General features: G+C 39.5%; 1 protein-coding gene across 1 annotated transcript in view; it reads left to right on the top strand.

The window, feature by feature from the left end:
* Window positions 1–18,372, top strand: part of LOC126214862 (TBC1 domain family member 5) — a 159,224-nt gene that overhangs the window by 96,796 nt on the left and 44,056 nt on the right. The window contains exon 11 of the mRNA XM_049941499.1: window positions 7,764–8,077. Coding sequence (XP_049797456.1) covers window positions 7,764–8,077 — 314 coding nt within the window. The remainder of the gene's footprint in view (window positions 1–7,763; window positions 8,078–18,372) is intronic.

Raw genomic sequence — 18,372 nt, forward strand, 5'->3', positions numbered from 1 at the left:
TAAGGCATCTGAGGAATGAGGTATTGGGTTTGGAGTTAGAAAGGAATGAGGAAAGGTAGTGTTCAGTAGGAGCAAGACCATGGACATAAGGGATATTGGTGTATAGAGCAGTGACATCAACAGTGACAAGTAGGGATCCAGTGGGTAAAGAGGTCAGTGAAGGAAGCGATTGATGCCTTTGATGTGGAGAGCTAGATTTAAGGCAATTGGTCCGAAATTCTTTCAGTGAGAGCCCGATAACCACCTAGAATGGGGCATCCAGGATTGTTGTATTTGTGAAATTTGGTGACCTTCTACATGCTCCCCACAGGGTGTATATGACCCGGGAAAACTGGAACATCTGGGAAAAACCTGGGAATTTTTTCATCCGGGAGAAAACTGCAAAAAACCTGGAAATTCTTCATTGTTTTAGTTTTCGGTTAATTTTTTGTAATTTTGACTGCTAAGAACCGCTACTTCAACAAAGGATATTACTGTATCCCACTACTTCAAAATAATACTTCAACAATAAAATATAAATGAGAGAAAAAAACAAAAATAACTTAAATAGCAAAGGAAATGCGCCATATACGACAACGACACACAGTGCTCGTGCAAACATCTGCCAACAGCAAAATGTGTCAAAGGCTTTAGGAAGACTATGCAATGCTTCAAAACAACAAATTGCCTCCGATGAGAGTGAAGTCACAACTGTTTACATTACATTCGTTTTAGCAGTTACGAGCGGGCTCTTGCACGTGCACAGTTGAGTTGCATTTGAGTAGTAGATTCTCCTGATTCTGGCTACAGGAATGTGGCTGTTGGCTGTGCAAGCAGTCACAGCAAGCAGCTAGATGCTACCAGGAAAAGGGCGCACCGAATTCTTATTTTTGAGGAAAAAGAAAACTTGTTTCGCAAAACGCGTAGCATCCAGTGCATGTTGGTCTATCGATTGTTCGTATGATTTTGAAACGCATCCCTGTTGGTTTTTGAACATTTTTGAAACATTTTAATTTGATTTCTGAATGAATCATAAGTTGATTTTTGAATGCCTGGATAGTGTACGTGATGTCTCTGTCAGGAGAATCCTTGTCACATCTAGAAATAAACTTTCCGCAGACAAAAGGGGACGGGGCTATACGAGCTGAGCAGAGTAAAGCCAAACGGATGAATGCCAATCGCTGTCTGATTATGTGGTTGATTGGGTTTGCGAATGATCAGCGTTGTTATAATTACTAGTGAAATCCATAGACTCAGACTACCAGAATGGAAATATGCGACTATCAGGAATAACAGGTGAGAAAGATTACGTATTATCTTCTCGGTGTATCCAAGAAAATGAAATTTTGACAGAAATTTTAGGCCAGATCACTACACTAGTAAGGACCAGTTGTACAGTCCACGGCTAGCAGCCGCTAAAGTTTTATTTTGGAAGTAAGACGGAAAACATGTTGTACAAACATGTAAAAACGCCTAACCGGAGAATAATCGCAGGATAACTAAACCTGTGATTCTGGCAGGGTTAGTGGAGTTAATCGGCAAACATATTTTGACAATGGCATGAATAGCTACAGAATTGGTGATAACAAGATTGTTTGTTAGAACGAGGAAAGAGAAGAAACGGGGACATCACGCAAATTATGGAAGAGTAAGAAGATTCCAAATTTATATAAAAATACTACTTTTCGATCTAATGCTTGAGAAACTGGTGCGTATGAGTGAAATGTGAAACTACTTCCTAACATAAACTTTTTTGCTTGTAGTAGGCCTTACAGGAATCTGATATTGCAACTTTGTGAATTATATTCTGACATGTTATAAAAATGACCTTTTGTGCCAAAACAATCTCGTTTATTTGTTGTGTGTTACAAAATTGCTGCAATATTAGAAAGGCCTATTTTGTTTTATCTAGCAGACAGTGACAAAATTAGACGTAATCAGATCGAGAAACCACACCAGTCTTGGGTATTATTTGTATTAACAGCTTTTTCAGTGTTAGATAACGACATTTCGATTGTTCATGTAGCAAAAGGTTTGACGAACTTTGAGGTAATAGATTCTTTCGCAGAAAGGAAAGCACGCCATGTAAAGCTGTAGCAAGATTAGAGAGAAAAAAATACTAGGTGCTAAGGATTGAAGAAAAGTGTACTTCTTGCTTGTCTCTTGTCTTTATTAGTTTTATTTATCCTACATTTAATTTCATGTCACACAAAACAGCAAGTAATTAGCTAATAGGCAATAAAGAGTACAAATTTTCTGAAGAGTTCTTGTTCTCCTGATTACAAATAATCCCATCAGCTATTAATTGCAAGATTATTTTTTTAAGAGGGCAGGCTGTCAAACCGGCTGACTGGGTGCAGGAGAGGCACCACAGGACATTTCAATTTCCCTTCTCCTGAATATAGTTTGATCGAATCCATTACAAAATATAAACGTTCCAATTCTACAGAGCAAAATACGGTGACTTGCGATAGAGGAATGCTATATGAAGAGGCGTGGCATTGCATTTTGGCATACTTAAGATCAAATAATATGTTTTGCATTTCCTGGAATACATATGTTTTATGTTTCAGACTTTTCAGAAAGCTGTGCGCTACAAGATGAACATATTTTGAAAATTTTTTTTTTTTTTTTTTTTTTTTTTTTTTTTTTTTTTTTTTTTTAAATATTGACCCTGTTCGCAAATGTCGTAGATCCAGGGCTGATGCACAGAGCAGTTTGAGTTATAGTGGGTAGTCTCCACGTGACCCGTGTTTACATTTAATGATTTTGCTGTTTCCCCTTCGTTTACTCTTACGTCAAATGAAAACAAAACGGATATCTGTGGCCGGGAGCTATCAAGTGAATTAAAACACATTCATATAGTTACAGAATGCTGAAATGTGTCATTAATTTAAGATTTTGTTTTATTTCCACCTTTCTGACAGTGAAGCATTAATCGCTTTGCGGAACAATGAAGTTATTTTTGTCTGTTTGCTAGAAAAAATTGACTTTTGTTAACCTTTTCCGCAGAGTCAGTCAATGTATTTGAAAAGAAATGTTTAATTCCACAGTACTGGCTGGTTTCAACTGTTCGCTGCATTTCAAGTGCACGTTTTAATTTTCTAGCACGTATGGCATTATGCCATAATAGAGAACCAAACATGATATAATACAGTACTGGTGCTCCAAGAAAATTTACATCCCAAAAACCACACTAAAAAGCTTAATATCAGGTCGAGGTCTACTTCATTGGGAATCTGGACATATGAATGTGCACTTTAAGTATGCACTTTAAATGTGCACATTTTAATATGGTAGTTCGAAAGGCATTACTTTAGAGTAATTATCGTTTTATATAATTTGAACTATGTGCGATAATGTACGATGAATTTCTTAAATCGCAGAGCGTTTGACTTTCATTTAAAAATCAACTGATGACGAGCCATTTAGAAGAATTTTGAACCCTGAAGATCAGACATTTATGTCATTATTAAAAATTTCACCGGTACATTTGTGTGATATATCTTAAAGTGTAACACGTGCAAAAAAGATAAACAGTACATGCGAAAGCTTAGCTTCTCTTGCAGCTTGAGACCAATATTATATGTGAAAGCTCTTCTTTTCTTGTTGCAACACTATGTATATTAATTTAAACTATTAACTTTCCCTGTTTGTATGTTTGTGCTATGTAGCAGTGATGTTGCTGTTGGCTGACTACATCACGTGTCCTATGCTCTGAATATCCGCTGTCATCGGCTGGCGAAATCAAGTCACATGAGCTATGAACGGCTTACAAAAGCACATCGAAATCTCGATTTCAACAATTCGGAAAGCAACATGCGGTGTTCAGTGAAATTCCAATGTATACTTTCATAATACGAAAATACGCAGCGTACATGTTGCTGCACATCATAGATATTTCCAAAACCTGTCTTTTTCCCTGAGTTCCGTTTTCTAAAGTGCCGGGAAATTGTACGCCTGTGAATGAAACCGTAACCATTCAAAGGATTGACAAGGGAAAATATACTGTCACCCGGGAGAAAGTGTATTTTTAACCGGGAAATCCGGGAAAAATTCGGGTATTTTTTTTCCTTGTCCACGTATACACCCTGATCTGTGTTTACGATAATCACATACAATATGTACATTTTTGGACACGTCATGGCATTATGCTATCGTGAAGAAGATACTGATATTTACTAAATGAATACTAAATAAGTTTCTGTAATACACATTATACTTCACATCAGTATATAGCAAAGGTATAATGGTTTATAATATTCCTAATTTTGTGGGCTTCTGAAGGTGATACATTAATGTGACAAAACCATTAAAGCAAAATAAAAATGCCTATGCAACTGATGACTGAATTTTATGCTGAAATACATATCACAGTTGCTAGATACATAACAGATATGAATAAAGTGGTAATTGTAGATATACAACAATAAAACAAAAACTACAGTACATCAGATACTTCATCAGAAGTGTGCGTCACACATTTCCATATGAATCTGGTATTGTGTATGTCATTTACCAGCTGTACCAGTTAGGAAGTTAAATCTCTATCCCCGAAAGACATTTGTTTCGAAGATTCTGCTGTTTGTGTGGCTGACGTTTATAACTCTGATGTAGCAACAGTTGTGGAATTAGTTCCTTTTGGCAGTTTTGTTTTATTGCTTTATCATAACAGCTGAGTGGCCGTTCTCTCTTAAGCAGACAACTGTAATAATGATCATAAACTGAGCTGGCTCAAAATGTAGAGAATAAATAATAAATAATAATTAGTTACTGTGTGGCTATATGAAGTGCTTCTGCAAAAGATCATGTCTTGCAGTATTTGTTAGACTGTGTTCTTAGAAAAAACATGAATCGACACCAGATGTCTGTAGCTTACAAGAGTTTGATAACTAAAACAGTCCTGTAATGCAGTGTGTATACATCTCAGGGTCTTTAAGAAATCTGAAGTATGAGAAATGTGGTGTCTTATTTTTGGTTTTGCTGCAGTTTATTGCACTATAGTCTGATTAAAATTACTTGACAGCTGATGACTGTCTCTTGCCTCTAGAGTGTTGCCACGTCAGCTGCGTGCTACAGCTCAGTTATAGGCGACATACACATGTGGTGTGTCAGTTCACAAATGATGTTAATGTGTAATGCAGAGCAGTGTCGGAAGCAGCCACCGCGAGACACGATTGAAATGTGAGATGCTCTGTAAACAGTTGATTTTAAGTGACCAGTGACTGAACTGCAGCAGATGACTTGTTTCGTAGCCCTGAATTTGAACTCGTGTCGTAAACTCGTCCTCGTGATTGTGATGTGCAATGTATCCCAGAAAATGGCATTCAAAAATCTGTGGCAGAACTAAAGTGCAGTCAGTTTGCTCACAGTGATTAAAGATACCCGGTAAAAGGAAACTTGAGACACAAAAAAATTCAGTTTCAGCACTAACAGCAAATTTTAATTTCTCACTGTCAGCGGTTACTTGAAACTATCCTGACACTGGCTGCACGAGCTGCCGCGTTGATCAACTGATAGTGACACAGGCAGATTCCAAACGAAGACAGTATGATAGGAAGAAAAATAAGAGCAAATAATGATGATAACAACGATGCAGCAAAGTATTAGGAACAAAAACACATTTAAACCAGTTAATGCCATAAAAAGAATAATCATAAATTTTTGATTACATTTAGAAATAAAAATATGTTACTACATTTGATGAGAATTGAACCTACGACCTTCAACATATCAGATTTATATGCTAACCACTTTACTACGCCATTATACTGGATGAGATTATAATATTTCAGACTCTAATAATACTGTCGCAATGATGAATTACAGCCTTCCAAAATTCAGTATCGTGCAGTGTCACGCTAAGCTTCAGCGCACAGTGTGAGCCTTACGTTTAGTGCTCCGATTAGAGGAAGCCAGCTCCAACATGTGAAGTGTCAACTATCAAGTAATTTTAATCAAATTCTACATATAATTCTGTTTGTGAAAGCCATTATACAAATCAGTGCAAATGATACTTTTCACATTTATCAATCATATTCAACAGCACAGCTTACTGGTTCCTTGCAGCGCAGCTGTCACAGAGAATGACAAAAATGGGCAAGAGTGTTGTGATTGTATCTGTTAAACTGTGCTATTGCATTACAAAAATCAATAATTGAGGAAACATTGCGTTATAGATAGGCATAAAAAAAAAAGACTGCTAAAATATTTAAGCTTTCAGATGAAGTCCTTTTCCCGAAGTAGAAAACACACACACATTCACACGAGCACAACTCGTAGCCACAGTCTCGGAGTGCCGAGTTTTATTCCGTTCTGGACTTTCCGTTGTTTGGAATTAACCCTCGAGTGGGCGCACCCTGTGTATAAGATGCGCCGAATCCAAACAACATTGTCTTTTACCGTACCATTGTTGTTTTACAGTTGCCAGCCCATAGCTATTCCCTTGTTATTGCTTCATCTAACACAGTGACAAGTTGTGTTGCCATACATGCAAGTGAGTAGCAGTAATATAAAATAAACAGTGAGCTAGATGAGAAAAAATTTAAGCACAGGGCGCATTGTTCCTAGCGCGGCATGAAAGACGCGTCCAACTGTCCTTAACTGCAAGTAGCGCAGAATAACACCGAATGCACTCTTCCCAGCGGTCATAATGTGATACCCCAGTCCATCGTGTGTTACCCTTCCTGCTTTCAACACACACAAACGTTCCCACTGCTATGTAGAGGCCCCTATAACCCAGCAGAAAGGATGTGAATGAATCGAGCATTACGATTGGCTCTTATCGAATTTACCCGCCAAATTACTGATGCCGTTGCTATCGAAGCACTATCCACCTTTTCTTTCTTTCTTTCTTTCTTTCTTTCTTTCTTTCTGCAGACGGGACTTCCAGCGGTAAAATTATTTTGCACAGATCGCTAAATTGCAGTGACAGTTAAACCGTCAAAGTTGTCTACATATCATCAAACTCACAAGAATATTGGAAGCCAGGAACATATTTACCAGTGTAACTAGAATTAAATATTAAGATTGCTGCTGCAGTCTGACACAAATCAATGTACAGGTACTGTCTCCTGTATATGGCTGTGCTTCTGGAACGAATCTCAGTATCTATAGCGCACATAATTTTCCACGTAAAATATCTCTCTCGTACACTCGCGGTTATCGATGTGCTGAATCTGTACGTCCCTCACGATAGGACACACAGTCGTCCTCTCTAGTCGTGCCGAAACATAAACCACAGTAACTTGACAATGTAATATATACACATTTTACAAAAACAGTGCAGCTATCTTTTATATCTGTGCAAGAAAATGCCCCAGATTCTGAGTTAGCAGCAGATTCCAACATCGAGGCAGTTGTCTTCGAGATAATTAGAAGTCAAATAAACGTTTGGCTGGAATATGACGCAACTGTGCTCCTTACTGCTCCAAGTGAGTCACTACTGTGAGGTACTATTTGTACGCAGTAACAGGGTGATACAGTGAAAGTTTATTTTATCGTTGTTTAATCAAACTAGGATTAAACTGTGATTTTGCTTATACATCTTTACCTCGGTAACATAAAGACAGGTATTCTTTACACGTGTACAAAGTATGCCACGTGCCTGCTCGCGTTATAAAAATTGGTGCACCGACTCGAGATTTAAATAGAAATTTTACTCGTAACGGTGGAAACCGTGGCACAATTTGACTTCCCTCTTAAACTTCTGACGAACGGTACAGCTGTGTTTCCTCACACGTGTCTCGTCAGTCGGTTCATTCGTGCCCGCCCCGATGTCGCAGAAATACTCGGAGCCGGCAATAACGTCCTTCCCGACGCTCCCCAACGTCACCGTCGGCGGTCGGGCGGACCTGAACCGGGGCACGGCGGCGGGCCACACCCACGAGGGGCAGTTCTGCCCTCCGAAGCAGCGCCGCCCGGGCCACCGCCAGCAGCAGCACCACCACCACTACCGGAGCAGCACGGTGCCGCCGGGCGACAAGGGCGGCGACGTGGAGATCGTGGTCAGCTCGCAGGTGGTGGTGCGCAGCTCGGAGAAGGCAGCCGCCCAGCTCAAGAAGGGCTCCGCGCCCGACATCAGCACTCTCTCTGGAAGGCATGTATCTGTGCAACATTGAGGTCTCAAATACAGTCCGTAAATAAAACACAAGGCCTTCTTTACTTTTATGCCGTTTTCCTTGCATGCCAATATTTTATTTCTTGTTTGTGAGCTGTTTTCCTTTCTTTGATTAGCTTTTTTCCTTTGTTTGATGACCGTTTTCTCCGTACACAGACATTTCATTTTCTCTGTTTGATAATTTTTGAATAGGTTAATTATCTCTCTTCATTTTTTGGCAATCCACTTTTTTGTTCTTCTAGGAGCGTTGTTTCCCTGTTTGATGCCTTTTCTCCCCTGTGAACAGCTTTTTTTTATTTGGCTGCTGCTTTCCTTATATATTTTGATCTCTCCTCCCATTTCCTTGCAGTGTTCTTTACTTTTCATCAATTACTTATAGTTTACTTAATAGCTACTTGTTATTGGTTGTTCTCTGAGATTCTTTCTGGTGTCCCTGTTACCTGTGAACAGCAACCCTTCACCTTGCTCTAGCTATTTTTCTCATTAAATGTTACTTTTCACCTGCCCAAGTCATCTCTTATCAGGTGCCATAAACCTATGCTTCAGTACCTACATTCCTTCCATAAACTAAGAGGTCTGTCCAGGAAATTCTGGAACTTTGTCCGCAATTTTTTTTTATTCTTACCTTTTACTTATTGCACTTGGTCTCCTTTGAAATACTCTTCTCCACCTTTGGTACACCGCTCCCAATGCCGTTTCCATTTCCGGAAGCAGTCTTGATATGCCTCTTGCTGGATCACACGAGATGCCATCTACAAATTTTCTTTTTCTCGAATGAAATTTTATCTATAAAGCGGAGTGTGCGCTGATATGAAACTTCCTGGCAGATTAAAACTGTGCGCCGGACCGAGACTCGAACTCGGGACCTTTGCCTTTCGCGGGCAAGTGGTATACCCAAGCACGACACACGACCCGTCCCCGCAGCGTTAATTCCGACAGTACCTCGTCTTCTACCTTCCAAACTTCACAGAAGGTCTCCTGCGAACCTTGCAGAACTAGCACTCCCGGAAGAAGGGATATTGTGGAGACATGGCTTAGCCACAGCCTGGAGGTTGTTTCTAGAATGAGAGCTTCTGTGAAGTTTGGAAGGTAGGAGACGAGGTACTGGCGGAATTAAAGCTGTGAGGATGGGGCATGAGTCGTGCTTGGGTAGCTCAGTTGGTAGAGCAGTTGCCTGCGAAAGGCAAAGGTCCCGAGTTCTTGTCTCGGTCCAGCACACAGTTTTAATCTGCCAGGAAGTTTCTTTTTCTCATCTATCATTGCAAATCTTCGTCCTTTCTATGGGATTTTCAACTTTGGAAATAAAAGAAAGTCCTCTGGGGCCAGGTCTGGAGAGTATGGAGGATGAGGCAGCACAGCGATTTCGTTTTTTGCACAGTAGTCACACACCAACAGGAATGAATGTGGGGTTTGTCAGCGTGATGCAAGAGCCGTGTATTGTCTCGCCACATTTCAGGTGTTTCCTTCTCTCACATTCTCACAAGTGTTGAAACGTGTTTCGATGGCACCACCGATTAACAGTATGTTCCTGTGGCACAAATTATTGGTGAACTAATCCTTCAGAGTCAAAGAAAACTATCAGCATGGCTTTGACATTTGATCTGACAAGCTGTTTTTGGTCTTGGATAACCTTTCCCAACCCACTGTGAAAATTTGACCTCGGTCTCTACATCATAACTGTAGACCCACGTCTCATCACCAGTTATGGTTCTCTTAAGGAACACCTTGTTCTCATTTTCAAGATCCAAAAGCTCTTCACAGGTTGCAAGCAAAGGTCTTTCCGGTCTTGACTCGTGGACCGTGGGACGAACTCAGGATCTTATGATGTGATCCAGCTGAAATATTACATTCTTCTTCAATTTCTCGGACAGTCAATCTCCAACTGCCACACATAGTTTTGTTGACATTCCTGGCACGTGTTGTCAGCTGACACGGAAGGTCATCCTGAATGGGGGTCATCTTTAACATCTATCCAGTCATTTTTAAATAGTGTGAACCATTCGTAACACCAAGTACGGCTTAAGCACTCGTCACTGTAGGCCTCTTTCATCATTTCATGTGTCTCTGTAAAGGTTTTCTTGAGTTTCACGGTAAATATAATGCAGATGTGTTGCTCCTCTAACTTTGCCATGTCGAAATTCACAAACTGTGCAAAACAATTTCTACTCAATACAGCACTGAACAATAAGTAACAGACATACAGCAATGAAACTTAAGACAGTTACACATTAAACACAGGTGTGTACAGAGATGCCAACCGTATTTCACTCCAACATACAATTGGTGTAAAATTATGAACATTCCAGAATTTTTTGAACAGACATTGTACTCTCATTGTAGCCAAACAAACCTCACACATAGTTTTTCTTAACTCCTGCTCAACTTTTGGTATTGCTCCCAAAGGCCTCAAATTAAAAGTTCCCATTTCTGGCAGCAACCTGTTCTTATACCTATCCTTCCTGAAATCAGTTGTTCTCTCTCTGTCTCTGTATGATGCCCCTGCTTCATCTTTGTGTGCCACCCTCATCTAGTCCTGCAGTATGTGTGAACTGTCCTTCCTATTTTAACCTTTCCCAACATATGCCTCTCCCATCCCAGTGGAAGGAATTAATAGGTATGAAAGTGCAGTCATAATCTGTTCAACACGAATCCAAGTCACGTTCTTTATAAGGAGATTACTGATTTCAGTAGGGATTATAGAAGCCCATAAGCAGAACTTATATATAAAAATTGTGTGTGTGTGTGTGTGTGTGTGTGTGTGTGTGTGTGTGTGTGTGTGTGTGTGTGTTTGTTTGTTTTCCAACATAGGTCTGTAATGCTTATAGTAATTGTGACGAAACTTGTTACATATTACCTGGAAAGAAATACTGGGTTATTCAAGACGGTAGATACAATTTGATTAATTTTTAGTTCATGGAAATATTGAATTGATATGAATTATCTATATGTCAATGGAAACAAATTTTATAGTTTCCAAACTTGGATTGTTATGTTCAATATCAGTCATTCATTCACACATCACATTTTGTCAGTCCCATCACATTGGAGATCCTTCAGGATGTGGAATGTATCAAGTCATACATTAACAGGCAGAAGCACCCATTGTAGGCTGTCGTTGTCATTGTCTGCAGTCCAAAGACTGATTTCTTGCAGCTCTCCGTGCTACTCTATTCCGTCAAGCCTCTTCATCTCCGAATAACTACTCCAACCTACATCTTTCTCATCTTTCTGAAACTGATTACAGTATTCATCTCTTGGTATCTCTCTCTGATTTTTACCCTCCCAACTTCCCTCCACTACTAAGTTGGTGATCCCTTGATATCTCTAAATGTGTCCTTTCTATAAATCACTTATTCTAGTCAGGTTGTGCCACAGATTCCTTTTCTCCCAAATTCTGTTCAGTACCACCTCATTAGCTGTGTTATCTACCCATCTAATCTTCAGCAGCGCCACACTTCAAAAGCTTCTATTATCTTTTTGTCTGAACTGTTTATCATTCATGTTTAACTTCCATACATGGCTACACATTACACAGATAGTAAAAAAAGGACAGAAACCACTTCCTAAAACTTACATCTATATTAGATATTAACATATTCCTCTTTTTCGGAAATGATTTCCTCGATATAGCCCGTCTGCATTTTACGTCCTATCCACTTTGACCGTCATTTTATTTTGCTGCCCAATGAGCAAAACTCATTTAGTACTTTTGGTGTCTCTTATCCTAATCTGCTATGGCAGATATCTAAACAGTGCATTAGAGCATTGATTTATAACAGCTTACTTGAATAATGGAGATTGAAACCAACAGCTGTATTGTAAGTCATCTTGAGGCCTCTGTATGGGAACATACATAGCATGATAGTGGGGTACTCTCTTTGTCAGAAAAGCTCCAGGATAGGTGTTATTTTTCCCAAGTTTGCAACACTAAAAAGAAAGAAATGTTGTTTTTATGTTACTTGGTATGTGTGTGTCCCTGAAATGACCTTGGCCATGTTTCTGCACTCACTCACCTGGTGGCAAGACTATGCTTAGCAACACATTGTTTGGGTTCTTGGTATATTAGTTATGGTGACACATTGGATAGTGATTGTAAGCAAAGAGTGAACATTTAGTTCTGCTTAAGTTTATGAAAACCCCTATGAAACATGGACAATGATTAAGCATCCATATGCAGGTGAGGCACTTTCAAGAAATTGTTTCCGAATGTCACAAATGGTTTTGTGAAGGCAGGGATTCTGTGCAAGGTGATCCCAGGGCTGGTCACCCATCTACAGCACATTTGGGGGGCAGATGTGAAATGTGTAAGGCAGTTATTGCAAGAAAACCATCATTTAACGTGATATCAGAACAACATAATTTGAATTGTGATGTGTGTCATAAGATTTTGCGAGAAAACCTAGGGAAACTGAAACTTAATTAAAAACTTGTCCCTTATACACTAACAGACAAATAGAAAGAGGAAGGATGAAGTATTTCTGCTGAACTACTGGGTAGAGCCACGTGTGATCCCTCATTTATATCCAAGGCAATTGCTGGGGATGAAAGTCGGTGCTACCAGTGTAACCCTCACACGAAGCATCGAAGTGTCGTATTGCAGAGTCCCGGATCACCAGCGTCGAAAAAAGTCAAACGACAACCTTCGAGAACGAAGGCAATGTAGATCGCATTCTTTGTTAGTTAAGGCTTAGTTCACCGTGAACTGAACCTTTTACATCGAAGTCTTGAAATGTTTGTAACGAGGAATTCAGCGTCACCAACCTGATTAGTGGTATTCAGAGGACTGTTTCTCACTGCACGACAATGCAAGACCCCACAGTGTGTTATCTGTTACCGAGTATCTGGGTGCTCATTCTGTTATTGCTATCCCACATCAACCATATTTGCCTTGCAATTTTTTCTTGTTTCTGCGAGTGAAAAGGTGACTGAAAGGAAAGTTTCATCGAGGTATCGCACAGATCCAACTGGCTGTGACAAATGACCTTACAAGCATCACAGTGGAAAATTTCCCTGGTTGTTTCCAAGACTTTCAGAAACATTGGCAACTGTGTATAGATAGCCAAGGGGACTACTTCAGCAGGAACTAGGGTCATTACTTGGTAAGTGCTGTTTTCTATTTTTAAAAAAACTGTCATGGAACTTTTAGTATGTGACAAAAATGGGGATAAATCACATCATAAAATTACGTAACAAAAATATACTATTGGTATCCTTAAACAACAAAGTTCAGAATCTGATATATATTGCTACACACACACACACACACACACACACACACACACACACAGAGAGAGAGAGAGAGAGAGAGAGAGAGAGAGAGAGAGAGAGAGAGAGAGCATATCTCATATCACATAGTGTATCCGAGGGGAGCCCACCGTTACAGTGGCTTGTACAAGCAGAGCAACTGAATCATGTATATCCCTAACTGGAACACCTATGAATATGGGAGATACCAATAATACAATGAAACATAAAAGCAAATGACCACAGAAACCAAAACCAACAAAAACTTAATGAAGAAACCTTCATTGGATAATTCAAGCCCGTCAAAATAGTATCACGTGCACTCTAATGATCTCCATTGCATAAATAATATAAATCGTAGTCTAAAACGTAGTACACAAATGGCATTGAAGTCACAAAAAACTATAAACATACACTCCATTGATATTACTATACAGCAACCCAGTCAAACATCCACACTAGCATAACGAGTGTGTAACTTGGACAATTAAAAGGTTATAAATATGCAATATCTCCAAAATAAAAGCAAAACAAGTTACTAATGCTTCTTCTAATTTCAGGAAATGTAATAAACATAAAACAATGTTGCCAGCATAAGTAATATCCACCGTCAGTATGTACCTACAGGGTTAAAAAATTAAGCAATATACACTGAAGAGCCAAAGAAACTAGTACATCTGCCTAATACTGTGTAGGACCCCCGCAAGCACCCAGAAGTCCTGCAACATGACATGGCATGGACTCGACTAATGTCTGAAGTAGTGCTGGAGGGAATTGACACCACGAATCCTCCACGGCTGTCCATAAATCCGTAAGAGTACGAGGGGATGGAGATCTCTTCTGAACAGCATGTTGCAAGGCATCCCCGATATGATCAATAATGTTCATATCTGGGGAGTTTGGTGGACAGCAAAAGTGTTTGAACTCTGAAGACTTTTCCTGGAGCCACTCTGTAGCAATTCTGGACATGTGGGGTGTCACATTGTCCTGCTTGAACTCCCCAATCCGTCAAAAAGCACAATGGGCTTGAAAGGATACAGGTGATCAGACAGGAAGCTTACGACCGTGTCACCTGTCAGTCATATCTAGACTTATCAGGGGTCCCATATCACTCCAACTGCACACGCCTCACACAATTACAGTGTCTCCACCAGCTGGAGCAGTCTCCTGATGACATGCAGGGTCCATGGATTCATGAGGTTGTCTCCATACTCGTACACATCCATCTGCTCCATACAATTTGAAATGTGACTTGTCTGACCAGGCAACATGTTTCCAGTCATAAACAGTCCAATGTTGGTGTTGACAGGCTCAGGCGAGGGGTAAAGCTTTGTATTGTGCAGTCATCCAGGGTACACAAGTGAACCTTCGGTTCCGAAAGCCCTTATGGATGATGTTTCGTTGAGTGGGTAATGCGCGCGCACACACACACACACACACACACACACACACACACACACAACACAATTGTTGATGGCCCAGCATTGAAATCTGCAGCAGTTTACAAAAGGGTTGCACTTCTGTCATGTTGAAAGTTTCTCTTAGTTATCGTTGGCCCCATTCTTACAGGATCTTTTTCAGGTCGCAGCAATGTTGGAGATTTGATGTTTTACTGGATTCCTGACATTCCCACTACACTCGTGAAATGGTTGTATGGGAAAATCCCCACTTCATCGCTACCTCAGAGATGCTGTGTCCCATCACTCGTGCACCAATTATAACACCACATTCAAACTTGCTTAAATGTTTTAATCTGCCATTGTAGCAGCAATAACAGATCCAACAACTGTGCCAGACACTGGTCGTCGTATGTAAGCGTTGCCGACTGCAGGGCCATATTCTGCATGTTTACATGTCTCTGTATTTGAATACGCATGCCTATACCAGTTTCTTTGGCACTTTAGTGTAAATTAGATTCTGAACTTTGTGTTGTTGGTGACTGATAGTGTATTTTTTAAATATAATTTTATAATTTGATTTATCCCCACTTTTGTCACATGCTGGAATTTTTGGCTTCAGAACTCTCATTATACTTCATCATCATCATACTATGTATGTTTTCACATACAGGGACCTGAAGATGATACTTTTCATATCAAAACTGGTAGCATGTTTTGAATAAACAACATGTGAATTACAATACAGCTGTTGGTTTCGGTTTGCATTATTCAAGTGCCTCATGTGTGGCTGCTGCCCCACTGTCATCAGTGGATTACCTGAGGCATAGCAATTTATTGATGAATGTTAACATTGGTAACAGTTCATATAATTTACATCATTTTATGATGTAGAGAACTTGATACTCAGTTGATATTTCTACAGTGAAAAGGCTTACTTTTTAACAATGACATGTACATGTTGGAGGATTTTAAAGCCTGGTGTGCTGAAATAAAATCTTTTCCAGTACTTCTTGGTAATTTTTACAGTCAATGTTGTATATGAGGTCAAAACTTCCTGGCAGATTAAAACTGTGTGCCGGACTGAGGTTTTTGCCTTTCACAGGCAAGAGCTATACCAACTGATATACTCAAGCACGACACACCACCCACCCTCACAGATTCACTTCCACCAGTACCTTGTCTTCTACCAACTTCACAGAAGTTTCCCTGCAAAAGTTATGGGCTTGTACAAGAAAGGATACTGCATAGACACGGCTTTGTCACAGCGTGGGGGATGTTTCCAAAATGAGATTTTTCACTCTGCAGCAGAGTCTGTATTGACATGAAACTTTCTGACTGACATGGATTGAGTTGTGCTTGGCTAGATCAGTTAGTAGAGCACTTGCCAACAAAAGGCAAAGGTATTGAGTTAGTCTGCCTGGCACACAGTTTTAATCTGGCAGGAAGTTTCATATTGGCCCATACTCCTCTTCAGAGTGAAAATCTCATTCTGTAATATGATGTCCTTTAAAAAACTATATTTAATGTTCCCTCCACTCTGAACTTAATCTTGTTCCTGTTCACCAATTATTAATGTGACTCTTTGTCTGCTGCTGATAAGAAGTGACCCCATCCATGGAAAGTAAAAACCTTTAATATCATACTATTTTAGTTTCACTAGCAAAATTTTATGATCTACACAGAGACCTTGTCAAGATCACAGAAAAAACTAAAGGGATAAATTTCATTGTTCTAGAATTGAGTTCATGATATCTTATGTTGCACTCTCAGAAGAGAAGCTTCTATGGAAGCCAAACTGAGCTATAGCTTAGAGATTATTCTCAGAAAGATGATTCAATTTTCCATTATAAACTACTTTCTCATAAATTTTTGAGGACATAAGAAAGAGTGAGATTGGGTTACAGTTGCTCTCCTTCACTTTTGTGTATTGGTATTACTACAGTTTTCTTCAGTCTTTCAGAAAATATTGCTTGCATTTCAACTGATAACAAAGCAAACTCGAGGTGGGCACTGCCATCATAGAGGGAAAGGTTACTACTTTAGTGACTCAATGATTTTTGTGATATCTCTAACAGATGAATTGGCAAAACTAATGCCTGGCAGTGGAATGTGCATTACATTTCTAAGTAAATTTATTTGTTCTATTTTCACTAGATGATTTATTTGTCTCTATGTTTTCAGTTATGGTTAGGAAAAATTACTTGAATTTAGAAGTCGGTGATTTTACTTTCATCTGTCTTTCAGCTCCTGCCATCTGAGTCCCATTTGCCTTGCCTCGTTTGAATTTCATTGCTAATAATGCTTCAGATTGACCTTGATTTATTCTTGGAATTTTTAATTTTTTATGTTTATTCCATAGTTCACCTGTTTATTCCATAGTTCACCTGTTCAATGAAACTGTAGAATTTTGCACTACTGGTTAAAGGATATTTTTAAGTCTTGATTAGAGCTGGCCCTTTGCATTAAATAAGGCTCTCTTGCCCTAGTACAAGATATTTTGATTTCAGATGTTAGCTGCACTTTCATCACCTGCTAAGTGTTCCTGACCTGCTGTAAAGTGAAACTGGACTCATAATGTTAGAAGAATATTTTTAGGAAAAAGTAAAATTTTTGTCCACAGTGTGCTTTTGGGTGGTCTCTCTCTCTCTCTCTCTCTCTCTCTCTCTCTCTCTCTCTCTCTCTCTCTCTCTCTCTCGTGGGTGTGGGCGAGGGGGTGGGGGCGCTTGATTGTTACATCATGAGTAGGGAACATTGTGTACTCAACCTGTTATCTTTTACCTTTCAAATATGGTCATCTTTTTGTTTTTTCTTCATTGTCTGACTACTCCTTCCCACATCCCACGGCCATGCACAAACTTATTCTTCTCGACTTCATCTCCAGGCAGGGTGATGCTGTAAGAGAGTGTCTCACTATCTCCAGCTGCTGAATGATGAACATGTCTTCTGCAATAATCTGCTGTATTCTTTCTGCTATTTAGATCAATGAAGACAGATCCAATTATCAGTAACTCCTAACTTCAGACCTGTCATTCAATACGTCTGACCACACTGAACTCAACTTATAATCTAAGATTTATGGTTTTCATTTGTCTTTAGTGTATCTCAAAGATGTTCAAGACACCTGCAAAGGGCATCATCAAGGCATAAATATTCACTTCCGGCAAGTGCTGCTGCACTCATCATGCCGTGTCTTGCCCCTGCTGTGTTACATCACTGCATAGGTACCATCTACACAGATCCTGCCACGTGTTGTATATTTTTCACCCTACGTAAGCTGTGTGTAAAAGACACAGCAATATTTCACCATCATAAGTGTCCTCAGTGGAACATAAGTCATTCTCACGAATAACCCATGTTACACTACACTTGGTAAAGTTCTTACTATGTGTCGTCCTGTAAGTTCTCTCTGAATAGCATAATTCAGTCAGCATTTACAGTTCTGTGAAATTTCCCTTTTCCTTTCTTAGTTAAACCTGATTGACGGGATACATTATTGCTGCCATTTGAGCATCTAATCAGAGATAGCATTTGTTATGGAGCTCACTTCTATTTCATTAAAGACAGACAGGTATATAAATAAATAAATAAATAAATAAATGCTCACTGTTGCAATAAGTCCTAGTTCTGTCA

Source organism: Schistocerca nitens, chromosome 12 (genome assembly GCF_023898315.1).
Source record: "Schistocerca nitens isolate TAMUIC-IGC-003100 chromosome 12, iqSchNite1.1, whole genome shotgun sequence".
In the NCBI taxonomy this organism is placed as follows: Eukaryota; Metazoa; Arthropoda; class Insecta; order Orthoptera; family Acrididae; genus Schistocerca; species Schistocerca nitens.